Here is a 27,901-nt window from a genome sequence, read left to right as displayed (position 1 = left end):
TCATGGGTAACAGGAGTGTAAGTATCTTACTGATACTGTTACTTATACTAACTTTTGCAAAGCTATATTGGTGTGAAAATGTTCTCACAAAAGATCAAAAGCCACCTTTATTACAATGTTCCCGTGTGAAAGGCATCATTGTTACTCACATAGTTTCTGCCCACCCAAAGGCAGCGGGTCTGACTGTGGCAGTGCTGCAGCCAAGAGCGAAGACTGCTGAAGCCTAGTGAAATGTGTACGGTATGCCTCCCTCCTTCTTCTCTTACATATTAAACTTGCAATTATTTCCATCACTTGACAAAAGCAGAGGGTATTTTATTCAAATAAAGCCTAGGTTTGTCCAATAGTTCTTATAACGGCCACGGCTGGCTGCTTCATTACTAGTAAAGAATCTAGGGGGTTTGGCAGAGTGCTGGTGTGAAGTGGTATCACCCTGACCAGAGACAGCAAGTATTCCAGCCCTTTGTCTCTGGGACTAATTTCACTGAAGACTTTGTTTTTATAATTTCAGAAAGGGTCTAGCAAAGGCATTCACAACCCATTAACTCTTACAAATCCCACCACCACATTAGGGGGAAAACAAAAGTCAGGATTGTTTGTTTTTCATTAAGCACTTCTTGCCCACCATTAAACCTCATCCAAGTGGGCTCTGTAGCACACTTGCCAATAACATGCTAACCTACAACATGTGTTAAAAGAGAAGTTTGGCAGGCAGTATGTATGCAGTAAATAAACACTAGTGTTTCAAAATATAAACAGGATGCTGAATAAGACAATGAAGATTTAAGCTCTGTGTTGTTCGTTTGATACTATTCTGCCTATCATTCCCCCTTTTTTCCTACAGCAAACTCTCACCCCTTCCTACTGTTATGGTTCATTTTAGTCCATTATAGTGTCCTAGCATTGTAGTTCACTGTAGTGTTGCTTTGAAGAGCTTTAAGTCAGTCTCTCTGATTGTTCATGAGTCTTTTCCAAGCTGTAGAAAATCCTGAGCTTTATATTGCAGAAAATCTTAGAACTGGTGAATTCAGTAGAAGGAAATGCTGGTGCATAGGTGACGCAGAGAAAGCTCTCTGACCCTGCTGTCATTCCAACCCCTGTGTTGAGCCCTGCGGTCATTCCAACCCCTGTGACGGGCCCAGCAGTCATTCCAACCCCTGTGACAGGCCCTGTGGCTGGGTCAGGGAAACAGACTGTAGCAGTGCAAGTTGCCCCTGTAACCAAGATGAAACAATGGATGAGAAAGTCAGGTTGTTTAGAACTCAGAGGAACTCCTATTCAGACTGGAGAGGAAGACGATGATGGGATGGGCTACTCCACAGTGGCTGGGCCATCACACGAACAGAAAGATGAAGAGGAAGATATCATAAAAGCATCAACAACTACCCGGGCCCCCAAGTGGTGGGCAAAAATTCTACCACTGAACCACCATATTCCATGCATTTCTCAGAGCCACTCTGTAGCTCTACCATAGTCTCAGCTTGCCCCATCACATCTTCTCCAGAATTATTCCTTGCAATCCTATTCATACTGATAGCATTGCAAAAATATATTGTCGTACTATATGTGAGTAACAGAGGAAGTGAATACAGCTCACCCAAAGTCTAATAAAAACATGCTTTACTCAATTTAAAAAAAAAAAAAAAAAAAGCTTTGAGTCATCAATATGAAAAGCTGTTAAAATTGAATGTGTGTTCCAAATATTTAAACCAACAAAGTAGTTTAAAGGAAAAAGAAGTGTCTTGCCAACTGCCTTAAAAACAAACACAACCAATATATTTAAATAGCTAAGCATTGATTTTCTTCTAATTAAGTGCCTAAAAACCTTGTTAAAAAAAAAAAAAAAAGTAACTATCAAAATAAAGATGTAATAGGGCAGTAGCAGCTTTCAGAAGACGCAACACACGTACATGCTGGTATAGGATCTAATGTAGCAAGCACCTCTGAGGAGTATATTAAATCTGGAATACCATAAGAAACTTTTGTTTTGAGACTAAGATACATAGAACATACTGTTATCTTGGCAGTTATTTCTTTCTTTGGATCTCTGTAACATGCTTGCCAATCATTTAGTCATTCTAGTATTCTTGTCAGCCTAGTTCAGTGATAGCTCAGAGCACCCTAAGATTATGAAGTTTCCAAAATAATGAGGAAAGAACTAATTCACACAGTTTAGCACCACTTGAAAATGTTTTAGACATGAACAGAGTGATAAAACAATCAAATCTCATAAGATTTTGAGAATACAGCGTTTTAACAGATACATAATCTACTAAAGAACAGCCTGATAATCATTATCCAGAGGAAACGGAAGAACCAGGAAGGTCCAACAAAGAAGAGTGCTTCTCTTAAAGAAATAACGGAAAACAAGGTGGAAAAGGAGATAAGAACTGTTACAAAGAAAAGTTACAGGCCAATGGCAAAGATGTTATTTTTTATTCTGTTTGGCAGAGATCTGAACATAAAGCAGGCTCATTTCAGCTTGTTCTGAAACATTTACAGTTCTGGGCTAGCTAGGCCTATAAGGTGCTATTTACACATACGTGATTGGCAACCTCAATAATGCAGGGAGTAAATCAAAATGGAAGCAAATGAAAAGTAAGGAATGTAGATATTCTACTCCTTTTTATAACTTTCCTGAGTAGAAAAGAAATATTTTAGTGAAAAATAACATCAACATTAAAAGATCACAAAATAAGAATAATATTACGGTACTATCTACTTGAAAATTGATGGAGGGGGGCAAACAGAAAAAGATATCTTTCCATACAATAAGTAGCTTATTTATTAATACCGCTTCAACAATTATTTTACACTCATCAGCACGCAAAGCTCCAACAACGACATTTCATGCAGAGTTCATAAAACTACCACCAGAGAACCTGGCTTGCCCAGAAAATTTCATGACAGAAGACACAAATTACATTTTCTTTGTCCTCCAGCACTACTTTGTATAGCACAGGCAGGTTGAATATTTACTTTTTGCATCAAACTAAGTTGTTTTTTGAACCATAAAATTGTCAGTCGAGCACAATTTCCTTCCAGAGCATCGCACTCTGATGTTTAGCTGGAGTGCACCAAACTTGCAAGTGTGCATCATTTCCTAAGGCAGCTGAATCCAGGCCAGTCCGGGTTTCACCAGGAGGGCTACCTGTGCTGCAGCTCCCTCTTTCCATTCCCAGTGTCACACACACACTTTGCCATGTGACGAATAAGCATCAGGCGGTGCAGGGCTCCCCACAGTTTCATCTGAATGGGCATTTCTCTCTCTCCCTCTGTGGTTAGCCACTTGTGCTGCACTTGAAGACACTACAACCTCAACAGGGCAGGTTGGTGCTTCTTTCGCACCTGAACAGGTCCTTTGGGATGTGTCTTACATGGCAATTCCTGCTTCACTAAAATGTTATATTAATGCTGGGGAAACCTTTCAAATAACTGGTTGTTTGAGCTGCTCAGAGACAAAAGATAGGTATACCAGGAAATATCCTCCATGTCGATGTGCTGTCCTCACTTTAATCATTGCATCTCCTTTGTGGATTACATAGCTCCAATCTTTTTACAGTTTCATCCCATTTTCTTTAAGCCTACAGCTTCTTCTGTTGATCTCCTGACTCAATAATATTTGTGACCTTAGCCCTCTTAGGATATTTCCTCCATTGTGGATCAGAAACTGCCGCAGTTATTGGACCTATATAACCTATACAGAAATCACCAGACTGGAGTTTTCTGGACTCTCTTTTTACCCCAGGCATCAATGTTGTAATGAACTCTGAAGATACTTCCAGGTAGTTTTATCTTGGCTTATTTATGATCTGCTCCTACACCACTTTTTCTGAACGATGCACTCCCCATCACCCCGGTACGCCAGGTCATTAAATTAATGATTCAGCCAAACTGGCTTTGACTCCCCAGATCTAATCAAGTTCAAACCCATTGCCTTAACTGTATTTGTGCCATTTTCATCAAACACTCATAGCCTGAATTGCTGTCTGCTAGCACAGCTCCAATGGTGCTTGCTAACCCCCCAAATGCAATTAACATTTTCCAGGCTGCTTTGGAGCACAGAAATTGTTTATAAGGTTTCAAAATCTGTCATCACCTCTGTTCCTGGATCTCTAGAGGATGAACAATCTCTCTGAAGCCCTTGAGGCATTGTGACTGAGCACACCACAACCTAAAATCTGTCATAAGAAATCCATTGCTCTGTAAAAGATTTTCTCTCCACTCTCTCTGCAGTGCTGAATGGGCATTAGTGGTGCATAACTCTTAGGTAAAGAGTCCTCATGTTATGTATAATCACTCTGTGCATGAGCAGACAATGAGGTAGTTCATATTTCTGCTTGATACCTGTATTGTCATAAGTGTTTGACCTTTTATAACTTTCAGAGCACCACTACTATGTGATAATGCCAAAACAGAAAAGGGCTATGAGAGAATAAATGTATTTGTGTAAAAGCTGATGCACAGGCTCCTGAGTCCAGTGCACTCAGTGATGTAGAAAAAATGCATGTTGAAGTACAGGTCAGCAGAATGGAGGCAAATGAGTAAGAAGTGAAAGGACTCGGCAGATCTGACTTCAAATAACAGAAATTAAACATGAAGCATTAAAAACAAAACAAAAAAAAACCTGCACAAGATTCATATATAAGTGAAAAAGTTAAAGTTGACACTGAATCTGATAATGTTATGTGCTCTTTACTGTATGGACCAGAAAGGTTACTGATGTGTTATTAAATGAAAGAGCAGAGAGAGACTGTAGTATGCAAGACGGGTGATGAAAGTTTCCCAAAGTAAGGATGAGATTAGGTTCATACTTATTCTGTGACCATCCTATCTGCCTAAATTCCTTATGTCTTTAGTATAAATATTGCAATAGTTCTGTATCTTATTTTACATGAAAATAAGAGCAAAAAGCTGTCTGTGATGCCAATAAAGATCATATTTGCCAGCTGATTTTACCAGTTGAATTTAGATTCAGATACATAGAAATATTTTACTGAGGCTCACAGAAAGTGAATGGCATCCAACAGTTAAGACTAAAGTAATGTTCAGAGGTCTCAAACAAGACAAGTGTCCTATTGTCTTCTTGTAAGAAAAAACAAGGTGATGGGACATAAGCTATAAAATCAGAATGAAAAAAAAAAAAATCTTTCTCAGGACACAGAAGCAAAAACAGGTCACAGACCTCTTAATAATTGCATAGATGTCATATACCACTTCTGTTGTACCTTATTTTGGTATATACTGTGTTCAGATGCTTTGAGCTAAATTTCAGTTGTTGACTTTTCTATTGGCTTGGCTGCCTGGAAACCTTATTATTTTTCTTTTGCATTTGAATATCTGCCACGGCTGATCATCAGAGCCATAAATAGCAAATTTGGTGTGGAGAGTGTCATATCTATTTGTGAATCTTCATGCAAATACATGAACATAATATCATGGAAAATCATTCCTTTGACTGCTACAATTTTTACTAAGATAAATAGGTTTATGTGGAATAATGTTTCCTGGAAATGTAACTGGCCCTTGCTGTTCAAGAAAGGCAATCTGGTGACTCTGTTGCAATGGGTTTGCAAGTTAAAGATGTGAAAGGTGAGAAGCAGATGGTTATCTCAGGTACAGTGAGAAAAGCAAGTCTTCACAAGTCTGACATTTTGCTAAAGAATTACTTTACTAAGAGGCCACAGTAGCAAATCTCAGTACCAAGTGAAACGTCCAGCTTTTACATGCAAGTCTGTTTCTGATGGAGGACACAAGTAAGGCCCAACATAATACTTGAAAGGTCATGCAAGGATAAGACTAATGTCCTTTGCCACCACACACTAGCTGTAAGCAAATACCAGAGAGAAGAAACAGTATTTTCAGTAAAAAGAGACTGATTTGGGGGTCTTTACATCTGTCTCACTTTTCGGTGAGTTCATAAACCTCAGGCCTTGCCTCTCTGTTCATCTTCGGGCTTTTGTAAGTGTAAAAATTGGCAATACCTTTGGAGCTGACAGGATTTTGGCACAAGTCTTTTGGCACCTAAATGTTGAGTCCATTTTGTTAGGCTTAAAATATTTACTATGATTAAATTTTTTTAAATAGTAATTAATTTTTATGCTCAGTATTTGTCACCTGGAAAAAAAAAATACTCCTTTCAGTATTAATATGCATAGATGTAGATAGTTTATTTTTTTAAACAAAAGGAATAGCTTTTTAGAAATTTTATCAATGAGTACACAAATAAAATTGATATAATATCAGCTTAAATAATATGGCTTGTACCTCTCCATTTCCATTAAAATTGTCATGTCAGCAATTCTTATCATCTTTCATAAAAGGCTTTAGAAAATACTTGCAAATATATCAATTGGAAATTTAAATTCTTAATGAGTTGAAAGAATAGATATTCCATTATTATTCCCTGTCTAAACAGCTTTATATTTGTATTCTGAAAATCCTGTTTTTTAAGACATATTTTGCTTTATTCTGATGAACAAAAGTTTTAAATGCCTTTGTCCATCAACAAGATAAAAAATAATGTTGCTCTTGTTTTCTTCTTTATATACTTAATGTCAAATTTCCATATAAAATGTTCCTAGGTGTCTTTTACAGAACCACCTGCTCCTGCTAATATGCTATTGATTTTAATTTTCAAAATAAAAATATATTCAGCTCTTTCTGTGTAGTGATTGTGCAGATTTTTGACAAATATGTGCAGAGTGGTAGCTCTGCTGCACTTCTGAGTCCTGTTTAAATTAGATTCTAGGTAAATAGAGACAGACTGGAAGAAGAAGGTATTCACATTTCAGCAGACAAAGACCTCAAGAAAACTAATTAATAAAGTCAAATAAAGTGAAGTTTACCAACATACAAGCTCAGGTAGAATTTGCAAATTCAGTTTAAAACACACATCCTGAAAGGAACATTAGCAAAATAAGTAGGGGAAAAAAAAAAAAAAGGAAAAAAAAAAAAAAAAGGAACCAGAAGTGTCATACAGTACAGATGATATAAATTTTAATGAATTTATGCCCCAATTTGAAATGAAACATGCCTACATTTTCAGTGCAGATGATAAAGTAGAATAAGGGGAAAAAAATACGGTTAGTTAATGAACTGAGACTATAGAAATGAAAATTACACCACATCTAAGGTTTATCCAGGACTGAAATTTGTGTGTTCACACAAGGAATCTCCATCTAGAAATATCCACAGAACTGGCACAGTATCAAACCTGGGATGCCTCACAGCAGAGGAAATACAAAAGTAGAACTTCCATTTAAAAAAAAAAAAAAAAGGAAAAACACCAAAACAGCAGTGTGAATTACTGACTGATGGATCATCACCTTTAATACCAGGATAAGTTTAGCAAAAATAGTGTAACGAGAGGAGGTATGAAGAAAAGATTAAAATACAGCATGCAATTAGTAGTGCTCAGTTGTATCAAACTAATTGAATTGATCCTTGATGTACATGGCCTTTTTCCTAGAAGAGTAAAAGCCAAGAAATCAGACTATAGAAAATAATAATAAATATTAATAAAAATATTTTATGCAAATTTTGGAATAATATCCTTTTTTTCACCCTTGAAATAGTAACTCGCTTTTAGTAGACACTTCTTCCTACAGATGCTCACAGTGAGATATGGCAAAATAAAAACAGAGCTGGCTTTCCAATTTCAGCCCTTATTTTTGCATGCTTCTTCATATGGTTTTGTTTTTAAACATTCTCCAATAGACATGTAACTTACTTTAGGGCTTACTTCGAGGAAGTTCCCTACGAGTTCCCATATGTGGCTGCCTAACCCAGAACAGCTGATCTCTGTAAATCAGCAGCAGGCCCAGCAGCAATTGCTGACTGTACAGAGTTGATGGGCTTTGCCTATTTGCAGCACAGTCAGCTCACTAATGAAGAGCTGGCAAGAGGCATGATGCCCTCTGGACCTCATTAGAAAGGCTGATTTTGGCCTGTTGAAACGTTACCTCAGGACTTGAGCTCTGGATCCATGCTGTGCTGCTGAGGGAGGCCCTGCCTCCCTGGCAAAAGTGGTGCCTTCCTGAGGCATTTGGTAGTTAGCTGTCCTCCCTGTCACCATCATGGTCACTGTCTCTTCAGGCATGGCACAATGACACTTGGATGCAACTGAATTCAACTCAGAGACCTGCCAATGCCCCAATGCCCCCTCTGCAGAGGCTTGGTACAGCATTGGGGGCCACTCTGTGGCAGCTCCCCATGCTGATGGTCGGCGAGCACCTGCAGGCCTGCTCAGGCTTCTCTGCTCCTCTCTGCAGTGCTAAGTGCCTTTAAAGCTTACTCATCAGATTGCACAGACATAATCTTCCTGACATAAGGGTCATCTTCCTGACATTGAGTGGTGGGTGCCCACACAGCCTGCCCCGTGTCACGCTGCCTTCCAGGGAGCCCCCACTGCCTGCGGAGGAATTAAAGCTCTACATGTGTTGACGTTACTCTAGTCAAACCTCATTACTTGGTTCTCTCAGGTATGGGGGCTGTTTAAAAATGAACTGCAGTCAGTCGTTAGTGCTTCCTAACCTGCTCTTATTTTCCTCAGCTGTCATGTCCAGGTTTGCTATTTCCAGCTCAGGCACGTTGGCAAAATGGACGCTTATGGAGTGAAGCTCAGTGCCAAATCTAAAGGTCCCTTGAGGCTGCCAATTATTTTGCTTGGAGGCTCATCTCCACTCTGGCTAAGCAGAAGAGTGAAAACATGACAAATTTGATTAGTCTTTCTTCAGCCCTTGAGTATGTAACTTCCGCTGCTGTAAAAACTGGAACCCGAGGCCCTGACTGTATAAAAATTTCTTTAGACAGGAAACAGCGACTTGACCTGTGACAGCAGTGTTCCCAGTCAGGCGGAGGAGCCAAATTGTGGACAACCAGCCCCATGCTGGAGCTTGATGTGCGATGCCTGCTGATTGCAGTGCCGGTGGCCCCACGCAGGAGGCCCTTGCAAAGCTAAGGGGAGCGTTAGGCCGAGCAGGGAAGCCTCTGTTGGGTTTTAGTCTCCTCCAGTGTTGGGCAGTCTCTGGGACAGGCACACAACAGCCAGCAGAAGTGTTCTCCAGCCAGGATTTTGCTTTTAAGCCACTGGGTATTGGATTGGAACCAAAGCTGCAGAAGTATTTGGAAAATAAGGTAAAGATTTAGGATCTTAACTGCAGATTTTCATTAGCAAAGATTAAAAGCTAAGTTAGCCTAAATAGAGCCTTTACTTACTAATATAGCATTTAACATTTCCAGGTCGCTATAAGTATAGCTGGCAGTGCAGTGTCAGCTGCTTCACCTGCACGATTACATTTGGTGTTTGGAGACTACCCATGTATTTGGTTAATGCAATGGGAGTTTGTTGGGCAGGCTGCTGCAGGTAAAACATCTTGATGCTTATCTATGAACTCAGAGGCAGGGTTTATATAAAGAGATATATGAGAAACACTTTTCTGAACTAACAATGGGTTTAATACTCTAGACAGGAATATCCTGGCTATGGACATCTAAGACTTTTTTTCTTCTGTGTCTGTATACAGAAATATAATATACATAATTGTATAACATTAGTAGCATCCAGCTTCCTGAGATGTCTGTCAGAGATACTCAAGCTCAGCGTCACTCTGGAGCACATGCTCACAGCAGCACTCCCAGCTGTCTGTCCTTCAGGACATTTGTGTTTCCCACTGGCTTAGTGGGGCACAGAACTCACTGCTGTCGTCCTGGCTCCAGCTTTGCTGCAACCTCCACCTCAGCCTTTTTTCATTTGATAGAAGCATGGCATCCTGAAAAACACTGGCAAACTCTCAGTTGTTGTGGTGTGCCTTATTTGACAGACTTTACAGCTAGGCTACTGCTTCAGTTTACCATAGTAAAGTAACCATTTTAGTGCACACTGAGGGTGTTTCTTTTTCCTTTTTAAGTCTCCTGTACTTCTGATTTATTGTGGTTCCATTACGTGTCTCTAAGGAATGTCTCTCACTGTATTTTCTGCAGATAATGTTGTCTTGTGGCAGAGTGCCAATTTAGAAGATAAGCAGTTATACCTGTTTCAAGATTTGCCATTTGGCATCTCCATGGAGAAAATTCCCATTAACAAAGGAAAAAACTAAGCACTCACAGCTCCCCAAATGCACCCTAGAAGTGTAATTACAAAGCTAAGCACTGAGCCCTGCCTTCCAGGGATGTGCTGGCTGAGGGGCACAGGTTACACTGCACCTTTGGCCGCGATCACCTTTGCTGTCACACCAGGCATTTGTTGAGCACTGTTGCATTGCTTTAATTACTGTCTTCTCTGGGCAGTAGAGAATATTTTCTACAGCTACGTATGAAATATATGCATGTCATTAATCTACTGCCATTAAACTGCAGGCTTATCAAGTTTTCTTTTCCTTTATTTCATTCTTTCTTTTAAAAAAGAAGACTTCAAATCTCTTCAAATCTCTTGATTTTCAATGGCAAATCCATTTCTGTCCCCTATTATATTGCAGTTTGCTCCTCTTACATACAGTTCACATCTTAAATAGAGTGACAAGCCATAAGTCATACTGCATGAATTAATTTCTCCTTATTGAAGCAATGCTGATAGATTAGTTTTTTAATGTAATTTTAGTCCAAAGACATTTGACTGAGGAGGATTTAAAAACAAAAAAGCGGGGATATCACATCTCCAGTGCCTAATGTCTCTGCTTAGCCTGGGATAACTTTGATCCCAACTCTTTCAGTTCTTTACTGGGCAGAAGCTGAGACTGACTTGCTTTTAGTGCTTCTGATGTTTATTTGATGAGAGAATACTTTCCTGACAAAGCTACATGGAGCTTTAAGAAACACTTCTAGTTAGCATTAGAAAACTGCTTTTTAGTTTTCTCTAATTTAGATAACACACATTTGTCCAAGTGACCTACATTCCACATAAAATAAAAGCAAAAGTAGAAAATTCGCTAAGCTGAATTCCCTACATAGGGAAGTTCCCAAAGGAGCTGTAAGGAGCCAATGTTTCCTGGTGCTTTCTAATATTTAACCAAATTAATAATAATAATAATAATAATAATAATAATAATAATAATTGGAATGAAGTATGCAGACAATTTTTGCTTCAGTCCATTATGCCTAAACACTGACACAGAAAAGGATAATGTATCTCAAAACAAACAAAGAAACATGCATATTAAAGAAAAAAAAAATAAGTATCTTTATGGCCATGTTGGCATCGGCAACATAAATTTCCACTAAAATTAAAATTCAACAGTACACTTCCCATGTTTACTTCCAGAACTTAATGCACTGTTTTTACTTCACAATTTTTTCATCAAGACTAGGTAATAATTGTTCACAGCCACTTACAGGTTGCTTTGATCATTACCTAAAAGCTAGCTTTTTTTTTTTCCCAGTTACTTTTGATATTTTTGTTCACTGGAAAATACTTGTGTGGCTATTTCATACTACTGTTTTAATCAACTTTCATTAGAATATATTCTACATTAAGGTCAGTCGGTAACTAATAACTTGAACAAATGCCTCTATAAGATTTCTTCTAAGACTGGCAAAATTATATTAAGCCTCTTACCTATCTTGAGTAGTATGCATCTGAAAATCAGCACACTCTGACAGATATAGGTGTGTAAATATTAAGTTCCAAAAAATAACCTGAAGGATTAAGCTATGCAACAGTATTCCTAACAAGGAATGCAGAAAATTGGGAAAGATTTTTCAGATTTCCTCTTGCCATGAGATTCTGAGCCTCCAAGAACCTTCATGGGCTACCTGACTGCAAGTTGTGTGCATTGGAGAGGGGAAAAATCTTCCATGGGTTGTCCTAAAATTAAAATTTTCCTGCTGTACTTCCAACAGGCTCTGTAGAAAACAGGACAGTAACAGTAATTTAAATTATTGCTTTAAAATAAATGTGTATGCGAAATATATTTTTAGATAATTTCTCCCAATAGAACAGTGGCTTCCAGCTGAACCATTAAACAGATCAGTTCTAGCCAGGGACTTAGCACTAACAGTGCAAACAAATTACACTTCAGTTAGAGTCACTAGCTCCCAGTGGAAAAGCTTACTCTCAACTACATCCCTCAAGCAGGGAAAAAAAGAAGGAAAAAAAATGTGCTTTTTTTTATTATTTTGTTTTTGTTTGTTTGTTTTGCTTTGCTTTTACTATTCAACTGCTGAGTTATTTGTCTTATATTTTCTATTTCCAGCATAAATTAAACTCTGTGCAGTAGATTGCAAGAATAATTGACCTCTTTAAGCAGACAACATGACACACACCATCTTGCAAGAGCTATTTTTTTTTGTTTCCATTTGTGGAGCAGGCAAATTATGTACTGTAGAATTTGAAAAAACCCATCCATGTGATTTTATCAAAGATCTTCCTTTTGTGGTTATAAGTTCTGCCACACCACTTGATGGTCTGTTTCTCATAAATGGAAACATTTCTGGCTGCTGGAGGGTGAAGAAGATGACATTTCCGTAAGCGGAGTAGCTACATGTATATTTGTGGTTCACTCATTGGCAAAAATCTAGTAAATGCCAAACTCAAGGGGTTTGGGATCATATATATATGTTAGCCACAGACTTGTTTCTTCTCTGAAGGAATCAAAAAAGAGGTTGCTGAAAGCATTTTTCCACCCATTTGTTATACATTCTACAGGTCACAAAGGCTAACTTCGTGACCTGCCATTTATTCTCATTCAGTAAGATTATTTCCTCAAGAAAAGTGACACTATGCCTTTGACTAAATACACATTAAATAAAATGATTTCTTGCAGGCAAAGTTTAAAATTGCACAAGTGCTGATTGAGAGTCTGATCCAACACTCCTGAGACTGGAGCACACCGAGTTCTGGGAGGCACTGCAGGACTAGCCATCATGTAGGGAGCAAGTCTTCCTCATGGGGTAAAGGATGCCCTGTGTAACAGGGCTGCTGTCTCAACACAACATAGGAAGTGTCTCCCTAAGATGCCCCCTACAACCACCCAGCAGATATGAAGGCCACCCAGGGCAGGTAGCCTCCATGGAGTAAGGGCTGCACCAGCGATATGGTGGTCCTGCCTGGACCTTAGGTGCAGGTATTTGAGTATGCATTTGGCCTGTGCTGTGAAGGCCCCAGAACCAACAAAGCCAAACTGCTACAAGCAAAGCTTCTGAAGAGCCCTGGGATAGGAAAGGTTGGAGGAAAATGAATTGCCTACAAGAAAATGTGTGAGGGAACACCAACGGCTCCCTAACACAGACAGGGAACCTAATGCAGCTGTTCAGGTGCCAGCTGCTCACACCAGCTCCAGAGGCTCTTGCAGTCTTCTCCCCATATAACAGTGACACTGAATATGAGGAAAAGTTAGTACTGAAGCAGCATTGTTTTTTTCAAAATGTTGAAGCAGCAATGTCTTTGTTGTTTCTGTTGTTTTTCTTACGTAGAACTGTTTATATGCTAGAAAACTTTTCATCCTTATGTACAAGGCCTTACTGCTGGAAAAATGGATATTCAACACAAGATTTTTTTCATTAATTTTTATGAGATAAAGGTTAACATTTTTTCTATAGTTTACTTTGTTCCCTTAGTATTACTTTAGACTATTGGCAGCCTAACTGCCTGCTATTTATCAGAAAGCTAATTTGATAACCCACATAGCAGGCAGATCCATGGCCCTCCTCCAGAGGATATTGAAAATGCTGGTTTAGCATTGAGGAGGTTATAAGTCCACTCAATGTGATCAGGCTGAAGGTTTAAGGAACAGCCACACTGAAAAATAAGTGATTATTTTCTTGTTACAGCCTTGAGATCATTTCTAAGTTAGCTGGTCCCTCTAGAGTCTGACTTATGTGCCAGAACAGCATAAAACCATAAGAAATTTTATAAAGCAATCATATAGATTTCTAAATTTTCTAATGTTAAGAAATAAACACATAGATCAACAGAGTAAGTAAAAAATATTTCAGAGAAAATGAATTCTTCTGGGTCTTGGAAAATATGAACTTTACTGTTCATCCTGAGAGACCTTAACCCATGTGCTTCATCCTGTTGGGAACCCCACGAGCCTCTTGCACTCAGTATCTTACTCAGTACTCTGAGAGGACCAATATATGTGGCTTGTGTTAAAGAACACATGTTCTGGCAATATAGCTTAATTCCTCATTAACATCCTCAGGAATATCCTTTTGTCTCAGAGTCGGAAGTATACCCATACACCTGCTTAGCCTGTCAGAATCTGTAGGAAGGAACTGCACTTGTTTTGACATAGTTGTTAGTAACTGGCTCGCCTACTATACAGCTCAAGTAGCAGGTTCTCTGCATGTGCAATCACTGTGCTAACTTCTATGTGGAAGTGTTAATTAATAGTAATACACAAGGTCACCTCTCTAGAACTGAAATTCCTTCCATGTGGAGAAAAGCACAGAGAAGCAGTGATGCAAGAGAACCCACTAAAGCCACTGTAAATAATGCAAGCAGACTTTTCTCTTCCTTGAGCTTCTCTTCTTACAAGAAAGGATGAACTCTTTGTGCTAGACTATAACTTCTCACAGATTACAAGTGCAGACAGATCCTCTGCTGCAGAATGGGAATCTCAATTTACCTAATAAAGATGAACTGATTTGTAGGAAAAGCTTGTAAGCTGGTAAGAAAGCAGAAAAGGAACACAGAGTAGAGCCATTTCATCTTTCTCTGTCTCCTCACACAGCTATGTTTCATCTCAGTTAAAAATTAAACCCAGGGAGGACACTAAGAGATTAGTTCAGAAAGTAATAAAAATTATACAAGGAATGTACCTTCCCTGGCCTCTTCTCCTGTGCAAGAGGGGAAATAAATCAGGTAAAAGAACAATCAGAGCCCTGGCTTTGTTGAAATATATGACAGAGAAAGAGAAAACCCTTTGTGTAAGCCATTTTCCTACATGGTGAGTCAGGGAATTTATGTCCCATTATGTGCTCAACAAGCAGACTGTCTCTGTTAAAATACAACTCCTTCAAGCATGTGTGATCAGATTCAGGTTGCATGACTGAGGTCAACACAGCCAGAAAAGCATTGATGCTGCCAGTCAGCACTTAGGTGATATGTGAGGATGCTCTGTGGTTTAGATTTAGGCTATAGTCAAGTTATGTGGTCATCTGGAGAGAGATATTAATTATACTCCTTTGTGCCTTTCAGGATCCTTACTTCCAGAAAGCTGCTTCTCTGAATTTCACCCGAGAGGACAGGAACAGGCATCATTCTCCATGGGCAGAAGCAGCTGAAAGAGCACTTGGATGAGCTTTGCAGCCCCATGTGGGACTGTGCCTGGTATGTCCCTGTGTTCACCAGAAACTCACAGTTTTTGCACTCAGGCTTCAAGTATGCAACTCCTGAGCAAATGAAGTCGCAGCTTCTATATTCATCTTCTACTGCATGTGCTGGCTGTGCTACTATAGATCCTTGTATTGAATTTAGCCCTAAAGCCATCAGAGTTTCACAGGTACTAAATTCTCCAACATAATTTTTAGAAATATAAAATAAGGCAGTAAAGTTGTTAATGTAGAACTCACTTGATATATTGTCAGCTCTAGGCCTTTCTGAGAAAACACATGGCAGAAAACCAAAACAAAGCTAAACAGCAACATAAATTCTGAGTTTATAAAATGTTCAGTGCATTTTACAGTGTTGATATTTGTTACAGTCCTGTCTTATGCTGCCAGAAAATACTTAAACATACTTAAATATATGTGATCCACCCTGCCAGACGAAACTATATGCTACGTAAAGACAGATGCAAATGAGCTGTGTATTCTGTCATTTGACTGATGGATTGTATCATAATAAAACTGGTTGGAGTCAAGACAGTCATGCAACTGTTCATATTTTTCTAGAAGTTTTCAAGACATTCATTGAAACAATGCTTCTTTTTTTACCTAAGAAAACAAGTGCAGAGATTGAAATTATCCAAGCTGTTCTGTAAGATGCTAACGTAATCAAGGCTTATTGCTTTCTTTCCAGTCACACAAGGAAATGGGTGAAGTGTAGGAGTCACCAGACAGAAAAAAAAAATAAAAAAATCACTGAGCACTTGGTGCTTGTAGCCTGACCAATGCAAAGCAGCAAAAGTTGATGACAAAACCTGTGAAACATTCCAGAAATAAATGATGAGGAGTAGGGATTAAAGCTCTGGACAAGTACTACTTTGCAGTAAAAGTATGTGAATCTTCATGAAGAAACAAATCTAAAATAAGATTTATTTTTTTAAAGGCCCTCAAAATTGAATACCTCCATTGTCCAGTAACTCTGGGGTTTATAATAGACGGATAGACCATCTGTTTCAGAGACCAGTAATGCAACCTGTGCAGTTAGTCAGAATGATAGCAGTAGGAAATGATTTCATAGGGGCCCATTACATCTATTTTTAAAGTTAGCACTCTTTTAGGTTTTTCTTTTTCTTTTTTTTTTTTTTTCTTCCTCAATAATACAATACCTTTATCTCTCACAAAACCTTTTTTTTTTTTTTTTGGTAGGGTTTATGGTTTAGAAGACAGCTTTTAAAATTTTTGTATCAGTTGCTGAACAGGAATATATGAGTACATAAATACACAGTAAAGTGCATGGGTGTTCCTGCAGCCTATTACTACCTCTGTGAACAGCAGTTAAGGTTATGTCAGCAATGGAGAAAATTACTGTCATCATAAAAGATTACCATAAAAATCTTATTACATGGACTCCCTTGATTAATTATCATTAAAAAAAAAAAACAGCAGTCCATTAACTACTTATCTATTTTTCATTTTTAGGAGCTTATATAATTATTATCTGAATATAATTTTGGATAATATTTAAATATTTTGTTAAATTCAGACTATGTAGTTAATGGACATTTTAATTAGTACATTTTTGGTTGATTTATTTTTTGTCAAAAACAGGAAAATGTGTAATAAAAATACTACATTGTTCAGAAATCTATTTACTACCTCTTTCAATGGTAGGAATATTTGTTATAATGCATCTAAATGAACATATCTTAAAGCACTTAGAGAAGAAATTTTTTATCAGGTATTTCTGTGGATGGTGGGAGATACAGGGTTGTTTGTTTTATTTTTACAGCAACTTTACACAAGTCTGACACAAATGTCCTAGATATTGTTATAAGTCATCTTTAATACTTAAGTGAACATCATTGACACTTCCTTTTAAATTTACCTCTATAAAGTCTATCTAACTGCTTTCCTGGAAGGACATCCCTGTGCTTTCTTTTCAGGGCACAAATGGAAAATTGTGACCTAAGAACTTTGGGAAATTAATAGAAATAAATGAAAAATGTGATACAGTTACTCTATTCCTGTTCTTCATCTACACTCACAGGAGGAATTACATAGAAAGAGCCACAGTTTCTGTTCTTGTTGAACCCTGTAGGAGGAGGAACAATATTACTAAAAGCAAGTCTCAGGTGACACTGATGATCCTGCAATGGATTGACCACCTCTGGCCACGTGTGGACCAAATGGATCCTTACAACGCTAATGATACAAAAGTGAAAGAAAGCTGGTATTTGTTCAGTTGTGTTGAGAAAGACCGTGAGAAAACCTGAATGGCATTGTGCACTAGAACGTTTGAGTTCTTTGGTTCCATCATACTGTGAAGAAAACATCTTGTATGTAGAACAAATAGTCTTTAGAGCTAGCCATAAAACAAAATAAAAAAATGCATACTTCTTCTTTTTAATTTTTAAATATGAAAATAACTTTGACACTTAATCTTCATTAATTTTCAAATGTCATAAACACTGAAATAAAAATTGCTCCTTAATGGAAACTGTTTCTATGTACTTCTCTAAGACATCTGGATCATAAGCTCAAATGGGTTCAAAGTGACTGATAATCATAATGACTCTAGATCTGGATTTTGGACATTCTACATTTGGAGATTAAATCATTTGCTTCCTGACAATAAGGCATTAAAATCAACTATGGAGTACATTGAATTAATTAATTGTTTCCATGTGGATTTGGAAAACAAAAACCAAAAAACCCTCACTCTTATCTGAGAAATAAATTGATGGAAAATAGAACTTCTGATTCCATACAAATTGCAATAACAGTGTTGCTGTTCATTACACTTTATCTCAGCAACTTGGAAAGTCAGTATGATCAAATGAAAATATATCAATATGCACTGCAGTTTTGTTCCATCAGAAGTATTGGCTCTGAACACCATGTGCCTCTACACATGTACCTGTAGTGGTTTATAGGATTTTCACCTAATTTCTCTGGAGCATTATGTCTGCAAACAGTTAAGTAAAGTGGGAAAGTTAAAGAATACAAAATATACCAACAACTGTTCTTTCATTACAGCAAAGCAGGAATGGTTACCTAGAATAAATAAATAAGAAAGAACTGGAAATATTTGAATGACGTCATTATTGAAAATACCGTTTATATATTTTGGTCTGCTTTACTATTATATGCAGGATTTTCCCCTTGTACACTCCTGATGAACTGTCACTTGTGTTTTTCCTGGCAGCATGAAGGAATTAACACTACTCAACATGCTTAGAGTTGTACTGTGGCCTAACTGAGAAAAGGAAATCTGCACTAGTGAAGGAACTCACAGCCTTCCCTCCCACACCCCTTTGCTCATGTCAGCAGTTCCCCAGCAGGCTGGAATTTCCTTTTCTTGTGGCAGCTATCTCAGAGCTCCATCCTCCAGCCTCGGGACCCCAGGAAGTTACTGTGTCATCTGCTGAAGCCTGGCTAGTACACAAAGGGCCAGTGTTGCAATCCGTTTCCTAAGAAGTCTAATTTCTCTGGTATTATCTTTCCCTCTTTCTCCCACAGGAAATAAGACAAGAACAAACTTTTGTTTAATCAAGTCTGCGCCTTTGCTTAGCAAGCTCTAATCTTAGAAAGCTCTACCATGACAACAAACCTCATTTCAGAGGTGATCAACGTAAGCAGGTAGTGTTTCTACCAGGGGTGTTCAAATTAGATATTGAAGTGGTTTTGAAAGCTTAAAGCTCCATTCTTATGGGATAGGGTGTGCTTTAGGGTCTTATGTTCCTTCCACAGAAGACTGAGATTTATCACTGATGGATTTGGAAGAAGGGCTGCATTTACATATTCTGCTTGTCTCAGTATTAAAATTCTGGTCACTAATACTGATAAGAGGGCTACAACATAAGAAAAGCGTGTAACAAAATTAACTGGGCCCTGTCAAGTTAGGGGCGTGTTAATAATGATGTATCAACCAGGAGAGCTTGTATTTTTCCTGAGAAAAAAACCTTTGACTTGTTTGTTTTCCTCATCTGTTTGCAAATGGCATGTGCTGTCAGCACATTGACTGCAGTCGTTCCAACATATGGATCAGCTCTAAGTGAAAGAGCATTCTCTGCATGTGAGCTCTGCTCAGAACCAAGGCTGGACAGAAATGATCAATGTACATTTGCAATTTATGAGCAGTTTTCAGTCAGCTTAACTTAGGTTGTCCCTAGATAATGCAGATGAAAATTTGAAGCTATCCTATTAAGATTAGGCTAATTAAATTAATTCTGAGCCATAGCTACTGGGTTTTAATAATAAACCTCTGATATGCAAGAAAGTAAAAGAGACCATTTGGAATTAATTTTGATTGCAGATCTGATCTTTGCAAGGTGGTGCCTAAGTTGGAAACTCCTCAGATTCCAACCTATCTTCTGTTTCCTCCTAACTCTTATCCTTATCATAACAAAAAATTCCAGCTGTGAGCAATTCAGGGACTGAGTTGCTATCCCCACTGGTCTGTAAGCAGGGCTTTAAAAAATGCTAATGTAAACACAAAGCTCATGCAGAAAAAATGTATCACTTAGAAAAATAAAGAGGATGGAACAGCAGAACAAAGTAACTGCAAGATATACTGTAAGTGCAGTAGGGATATGTAGTTATGCTTACAGGCCAATGGACATAAACCAAGCACTTAATTCCCCCTCTGTTTCCCTCCATCCAATTTTCCTGGGTACTAGAACTAGAAGTTATCTAGCCGCCCCTGCAACACTAGGATGAGCTCAAACAATAATTCTGCTATTTAGTAAGAATAGTTGACTAAATCTGTAAGATATTTAGGCCCAGAATTTAAGATTTTCTTGCAAGTTTCTAAAGGTTATTTAGCAAAAATCTTACTTCATGAAATGATTCCTGAGTCGAATTGTTGAAGGACAACTTGTGATCGGATCCTTCCTGCTACATTTGCAATTAAGACTTGCATTATCATGTGGGTGGCATAAGGACTCTACAAAACTATAGGGCAATATAAGGAAAGAGGCTGGTGGAGCCAGCAGCAATGACCACCTCACTCCATGCTTGCAGTCGCTCACCTCACAGGAGGGTACAGATGGGAACAAGCCACGGTGGTCACCTCTGAATTCCAACAGCCACACTCATCTATAGCATCTTGTAAGGCTGCCCCAACTAAACATTACACTTATGCATACACAGTTAAAATATCTTAGGTCTACACCTGACTTCTGTAAGGCACAGGGAGACAGAGGACATTTTGGTACTGTAGCAGAATGCAGCCCTCCTCCCTTCCAGGAAGAAGGACAATCTTCCAAAACAGGGACATGGTGATCAATAGATTTAAGCCTTGCCTCTTTGCCTAGCACACAAGTACAACACATGCAGTAACAGCTGGGTCAGCTATGAGAAAATTCTTTCACTTGATTAATACAGAGAAGTAGTTGTTTTGCATTTGTTACCTTTTTAAATCCCAGAGTATTTTTCAATCCGTATTTTTCCATGCTGAAAACCAGACAGCTTCTCAGGAAGAGAGGAGTAATATTTCTATTTGAGAAACTAAGTGCTTCAGAGGATGATGTGGTTTACTAGACATCGTACACAAACCAGAGTGTCTTCTCTTTGAGGATTTTCAAAGCAGCAGATCCCTCCTCACCACGCAGGATGCTTTAAAATGTCCAAGTGACAGGATCTAAAAGAAAACACAAGCTACTATAGGATATTTTCCCACTCCTATGCAAATACTATGCTGCAATGACAGAGCTTTCGGTGTAACAGGGAAATACATTATCATGGGATGGTAGCCAGGTTACGTTATGACAAGTAGGGCACAGTGCCCACTGCAAGGTTGGTTACAAACTCTGTGCACTAGCTAGCACCACCGTTACAGCCACAACAACTTGATGAAGCAGGACTTCTATAACCAGATGAGAGGCAGGTCCAGCCCCAGGTAACTGCAGGCAACTGCAGGGCACAAGCCCTTAACTCAGTTAAGGGCTTTGGGCATGCCCACTGCTTTAACATAAGCTATACTTTTTCCTGGCCTGCTTCTTCTGTGCTAAGTTTGCGTATGCAGCAGATCATTTTAGTGTGGAAATAAAGCTTTATAATACCTGAGAATATTACCATCCTAGTATTTCTACCTGAAATTCAAATAGATATTCATTATTTTTTACTATAAAAATTAGGAACTAATTATCCTAGTGAAAATTTTCTCATGTCAAGCGGTAACATAAAGTCTGCTCTTGTGCTAGGCTGAAAACAAAACAGCCTAAACTAAATGGAGCAATGTGAGAGATGAGGCAGAACTCTTCACATTTGGTCTCTTCAAGACCTAAACCTCTTGTTTTGCCATTGAAGGTCTCTCTGACAATGTGCTGAGCAGCAAACCTAACATGGAAGTCAGACACCAGCCTCAGCAAACTAATCATATATAATCATCAAAGATCACAAAACAATTTCTAAGAGTGAAACTACCTGAAATGTGTCTTTTCTTGAAGCCTTACCAACCTCACTGGTAGTCAGCAAGTGAAACAACCTTATAGCTTTTAATTGATTTCTGTATATTAACAGTGAAAGGGATTCACAAGCATTATAACCTGCAGTTCTCTAGTCTGGTAGAGTCAATCCCTCCCATGAAGGGATAAATTATAGAAACCTACTGTGTAACAAACAGAGGAAAAAAAGATATGAGAGTGGTTTGAAATATTAGCAAGTTAATTAATATTTAAATACATTTTTGAAAGTTAGATCTGCAGATAGTCACAGAAATAAATACAGATATTTAGACAGATACATAGACATAGATCTAGCTGACAACATTATAGTTATAAATAACATCAGAAAATCATGTGGTTCAAATGAGGAAAATCTGAGTAGTACTCAAGTTTTATTTTCATCTATAAAAGAGATGTTGAAATCCTATTCATTTTTTTCTTTTTATTTTTCCAAAGCCAATGTTATCCTGACTTCTGTGTTTTTTCCTGAGTTTGTCCTTAGATAGCCTTGAAGGTAGTGCAAGGATTGAGAAGACCTGGTGTTCTTTTGGACTATATCTGTTTTTTCACAGCTGTATCTAATTTTCCTGTCCTATAACACTGAAGAGTTCATTCAGAAGAAAAAAATGTTGATAAAATTGCCACAAGTTGCCCATCAAACACCGATATGAAAGTCTGATAATACAAATAGTTTCTAAAAACTTTTTTCAGGGGAATGACTACTTAATAGCTTAGTAAAAATAAAAACTTCATGAAACATAAAATACAAAACACATAATCTAGGTTGCAAAGCAATGGGTGGCCAAATAAAATAATTGCAAAATACTTGAAAACAAGTCTCAATGGTGAATTGTCACAGGTTGTACATCAGTTTTCGTTCTGAAACAGCAATTAGGACCTTTTTACTCATTTACTCAGCTAATACTAAATACATTCAGAATACATATGAATGTGGGAAATATAATCAGATGAGTAGGAAGAAATTTTCTTATTCCCTTGTGTAAGCTACAAGACTTTAATATGTAAAAGCAAGTTAGTTGCTTAAAAATTAGCTTTATAGCCTTGAAGAGTTTAAAGGAGGACTAAAAAAAAATATGGTTTTGGAATATTTTTGTTTTCTTTTTGAACAGTTATAGAAATATCAGAAATACCTTTTATTTATTTATTTATTTATTTTAGTTTTTTAGTTTTCAGCATCAGGGAGGACTACTACAACTCCAAATCATCTGCTCTGAATGCACACGCACACAAAAATTATTCCATTCTGTACAGTATTTCTGATAGAAAAAAAAAAAAAAGAAAAAAAAAAAGAAAAAATAAGCCACACTGAAATATTTTAATGATTAAAATTATAGTTTGTTCTTAATGACTAAAGTTTTATTTTCTGGAATCCATTGATGTTACTAATCCACTAGTTGTATTATTAAAGCAAGCAGCAGAAAATGAGGGGGGACAGGACAAATCTCTTTCCAAGAGAAAGAGCTAACAAAAGCATCTTTCACAAATACTAGAAACCATGAATATAAGAAGATATACATTCCACCTTTAAAGAAAGACAATCTAGCTTTTACTGAGAATATAAACTGCATGTCTTCCTTTACAATGAAGACATGGTCTTCTTATTTTGTGCCAAAATTATATTTAGGCTTCCATATACATTAAAGTTAAACCAAACCACCAAAAGCAAAGAAGTCTGTTAACCTAAAATTCTGAGTAGGTATTTTTCCTGTAATTTGTCAGTACGTGTTTTGATTAATCCCTACCCTTGAAGCCAGTGGAGTTTTTATGAACAGCTTCAATTGTGATAAGCACATATCTAAAATTTCTAAGCACTTTAAGATGCTTTAAATAAATAAATATGATATTTAAATGTTTTATATATATGTTTCTAAAATTTATTTTTACACTTAGAATAAATGATGGAAAATGGCAAAAGCCCCAGCTTTGTAAACCCACCAACTTGAATATCTTTCTAAATATTTCACCTTAAAATACTGCCATCTCAGGGTATAATGGTTTATGTCTGTTTCTTTTGGACCCTTATATTTCCAGCACGAGAGCACAAAGCACAGGGGAAAAGGAAAGACCCTGCTTATGTGCCTTCAGAACTGCAAGAATTTCTCCTTATATACCATAACCATACTCATATGCATGATGTTGGATAACCCCTTAAGGATGGAATAGTCTGGATGGGTTACACTTACGCAGGCAGGTCAATGAGCTTGGATTCTTAGGAAGCCAGGCTGAAAGAAAGAAATAAAATAAATAAATAAATAAATAAATATGTCTGATGGATTAAACTCCCTGTCTATCCTTGTGGTATTGAGCTGAGATGTGCAAGCACGAGATGTAAATGGTATCAGATTGTACCTTGGGGAAAAACGTTAACTGGCTGTCACTTTCAGAAACATCTTTCTAAAAGATGAGCCTAGAATCAAAGACATTTTAACCTGGGAATTAAAGAGTTCAGAGGAATTATTCCTCAAAGGAAACCACCCATGTAGTTAATTAGCAAAGAACCTTACCATGATAGGGTGCTTTTTTTTATACATATAATTTTGCTTTCACTGAGCTCAAATAAATTGTATATTAGCTTTTAAAAATGCTTTGAAATGAAGATTTGGGGACTTAGTATAAGCAGGCATAAGAGAATGTAAAGGGGGTTAAAAGTTCAGGAAGATACTTGAGACAAATAATTGCATAAAATATGTCAGTACATTCTTGAGGAGGAGAAAAAGCAATGGTCGTTTATGAATGTTTCATGATTTTACTCCAGGATCAGTGAACTCTTAATCAAAGTGGGATGCATACTTAGCCTGATCAAATAACGCATGAAGATTCAAATATTCTTTCTGAATACTAATGTGGTATAATACTAAGGTCCAGTTCTAATACTTGGACCTTTAAGTAATCAAGATTTGAAAAATGTCAAAAAATCTCCAGAGGACATGGCAGAAATGCATGGTTCAGTTAAACATTTTAAATTTCATGTCTTCAACATGGATATTATCCTAATCTCGGAAATTAAAGCGTCTACTAAACTTTTTTTCAGGCAGACTCGGGAACACTGAACGTCATTTGGCAAGTGTACTATTGGCAAGTTGTCTAAATGTTCCCTTCTGCATCTGAAGCTATTTATCTTCTCCAAACAGTACAGTAGGCAACGGTAATGTGTATATGGAAATGCTGAAAGTTAGGATCCTCCACCCTTCTATGTTACAGCAAGCATTGCTATACTTACCCTACTTCCAGATCTCATCTTCTCACGTTGTTTCTTCAAAGGGAGTGTTTTCTAAACTATTTATATAGAATCAGCAGTACACGTATTCACGTACATATCTATAGATGCAGAGCAAGTCACAAAACAGGCCCACAAAATCACATACTTGGCTCTAGACGTCCATGATGTCACAATAAACAAATAAACAAACAAAACCCAAGCTTTTTCTCCAGTCAAAATCATTTAATCTGAAACTTTGTGTCTTATATTCAGAGTACTTGAAATCTGAACTGACATTCCAGGCATGAAAACTGTGCATTCGGTTCTTTTCAGGTTTGGAGAGGGGAAAAAACAGAAATAACAGATAGGACTTTATATTACATCAAAATAAGTTTTCAAAATTTTGGTTTGATTTTATTCCCTGAATATATATATGCACAATATGCAAGTCTGCCTTTTTGTTTTCCCCAGTCACGTCACAAGGACTTTCACTGAGGGACACCAAGACTGCTCTGTGTTCTACACGTCACCAATGCTAGGGATCTGTATGCAGACACAAGCTAAATATTATCCACCTGCACTAGCATAGCAAACTTTTTGATTTAAAAAAAAAATAATAAAAAAATAAAGGTGAAAATGGTTAAGTTTTTCTCTGGAACAAAAAGAACTAGGAGGAGAAGTACAGAGCTGTTTTTATTTTGTAAGATTTTTTTTTTCCCCTCTTAATTTACTTTCCTTTCTAATCAATGGTATTACATCTAATTCCAAATGTAGCCTAACACTTTTTGAGGTTTTGTAGAGCATTAAGGCTATAGGTACAGAAAAAAAGATCTTGACTTATCTCTGCCAAACGGGCCATTATCCAGAGAAATCCCAGTATGAGTGCTTCCACACTCCTGGGCTTTGCTTTTATTGTTTTCACCATTACCACATATGTATACACACATTGTCTAAACCTGAAATAGGAATAATCATGAAATGACAGCAAAACTCTGTGATAACTCACCATATAGATATCAAGCATAGGTATTACCTTGTCATACAGATACTAAGCATAGACTGATTAATCAGTTATATAGAAGTGGACTGATGGTCAGTGATCACAAGTCAAACCCTCATACTTGCAAGACACAGGCTCAACGCACAAGACATTTAATGGCAGGCAGTACAGAGTAGCCAACATATTCATTTATTTTAATGAGAGAGAAGTCATTAATCTAAAGGTGGCCAATAAAGAAATAACCTTACATGGTGTGCATTGCCCACCAACACACATTTAATACCCTAATATTTATGTAAATTATATGTACAGGAAAACGTCTAACATCTCATTGTAAAAGATATAATGGATTGAGATCAGCTACACAACTATTTTTAATGAGTCACATTTATGCAGTTAATTTTTAGGGTCTGAAAAATAGGTGGATAAATTATTTCTGAAAGAGGGCAGTGCTCATATGATGTTACTGTAGTGAGACTCTCCAAAAGCTATTCTTTGCTCTATATATGCCGTACAAATCTATGGAGGATATAGAAAGGAGAGAGAAAACTCAATGAAAGTTTGAAGATGAACAAAAAGCCCAGCACAAAGCAAATTGTTAATTCTTAAACTCTAGGAAATGAATGTTCCTCCTATGTTTACTTTAATAAAGAACCAGGATTAGTAGTTCCTTCATGTATATACATTGAAATAACTTGCCCTTTTAGGAAGATTACTAGGTTTCTGCCATTTATTATGACTAACATGCAGTACCTCTTACTATTCAGCATTATTATGAATTAGGTTTTATTCCTACATTCAAATAAGTGCTATTAGATTTTTTTTTAATTATTCCAGTGTACATTTAGAACTGCTAGCAAACTACCCAACTGCTTGTTCTTTACTAGAGTCTTTTACAGTATTTTCTGGAAAATGTTCCACTGATGTGATAGTCAGAATACTTTAACCACTATAGTTTTGATGTTAAAAAAAAAAAAAAAAAAAAAAAAAAGAGCCATACCCAAGGAGATCTGGATCCAAACACACAGACTATTCTGGCATTTGTGTTGGTAATATTTCCTTTTATGGCTTGATGGAATAAGTCTTGCAAGTATGAAAAACCATCAACACTCACAGCAAACTGGAAAATATTATACGAGCTGTGTTTTTGAACTTGTCTTTTGCTCCTGGAGGTGGCCCTTTCAAAACACAGCTGAGCATCTTTGCCAGTACTCAGTGCCAGGGCTGATATTGCTGATTTTATGCATATACTGAGTTCATAGTTTCCACCACTGCTGACACCTGGCAGAATTTCTTTTCAGAAGGAAATGAAAGAGAAATCCTTATTTTGATGTACTGTCTGAAAGAACGGTTTACAAACAACAACAAAAATCTAGCACAACTTTCTAAAGTCAGATATTTCTGTGACAGAGTTCCTAAGGGCAAAGCATTCAGTTCAGTTCAAATAAACAGCATCTTACTATTATCAGGTTTACATGATGCAGGCTTTGTGGATTAGTGGTATTAGTCATGTTTAGCCAAAAAGGAAACTACAGCTTATATAGTCTTATGGATTCCTTATTCAATAAAGGAATTTGGCAGCATATATTTAAACCTGCAGTCAAGAACTGATTTCTGGTCACTGCTCCCAGTGGTTAAAGGATTACCCATGGAGACATAAATGCCATCCCTGAGGCTCTGCTCTTCAAGTCAACATTAGGATATTGCTGGATCCAGAGGTTCCTAATGCTAATTTGGCAACAGAGGGCACAGATTTTTCTTTATGGGCTAGGCAGACAATTGCTTCTGGCAATTAGATTGACAAATCCTCAAAAAACTTAGATAGTCTGAAACTAGTAAAGGAGTAGTTGTTTTACTTTCTTATTCTTGTATAATTTTTGTTTCTTCCCCTAACAATGCAGATACTTTGAACTTATAAGGTAAAGCAAATACATAGGGCTTCCCCAGAAGGGGAGCAGCACATGCTCC

General features: G+C 37.4%; 1 protein-coding gene across 6 annotated transcripts in view; it reads right to left on the bottom strand.

Annotated features, from left to right (window-relative positions):
• Positions 1 to 20,794, bottom strand: part of LOC310904280 (uncharacterized protein) — a gene marked incomplete at its 3' end in the record, with an annotated part of 67,839 nt that extends 47,045 nt beyond the window's left edge. For 4 of the 6 annotated variants that reach the window (XR_014588177.1, XM_083848765.1, XM_083848767.1 and 1 more), the window contains exon 1: positions 20,679 to 20,784. Coding sequence is in view for 3 of the 6 variants with exons in the window: in XM_083848765.1 (XP_083704891.1) it covers positions 20,679 to 20,720 (42 nt within the window). Of the gene's footprint in view, positions 1 to 20,678 lie in introns of all 6 variants that reach the window. The other 2 variants (XM_083848763.1, XM_083848764.1) reach the window with 1 other exon arrangement.
• Between the last annotated feature and the right edge of the window lie 7,107 nt (positions 20,795 to 27,901).

Source organism: Anser anser (genome assembly GCF_964211835.1).
Source record: "Anser anser genome assembly, chromosome: 9".
NCBI classification, from domain to species: domain Eukaryota; kingdom Metazoa; phylum Chordata; class Aves; order Anseriformes; family Anatidae; genus Anser; species Anser anser.
Note: the sequence above shows the minus strand (reverse complement) of the source record. Positions and strands in the feature narration are given on the sequence as shown.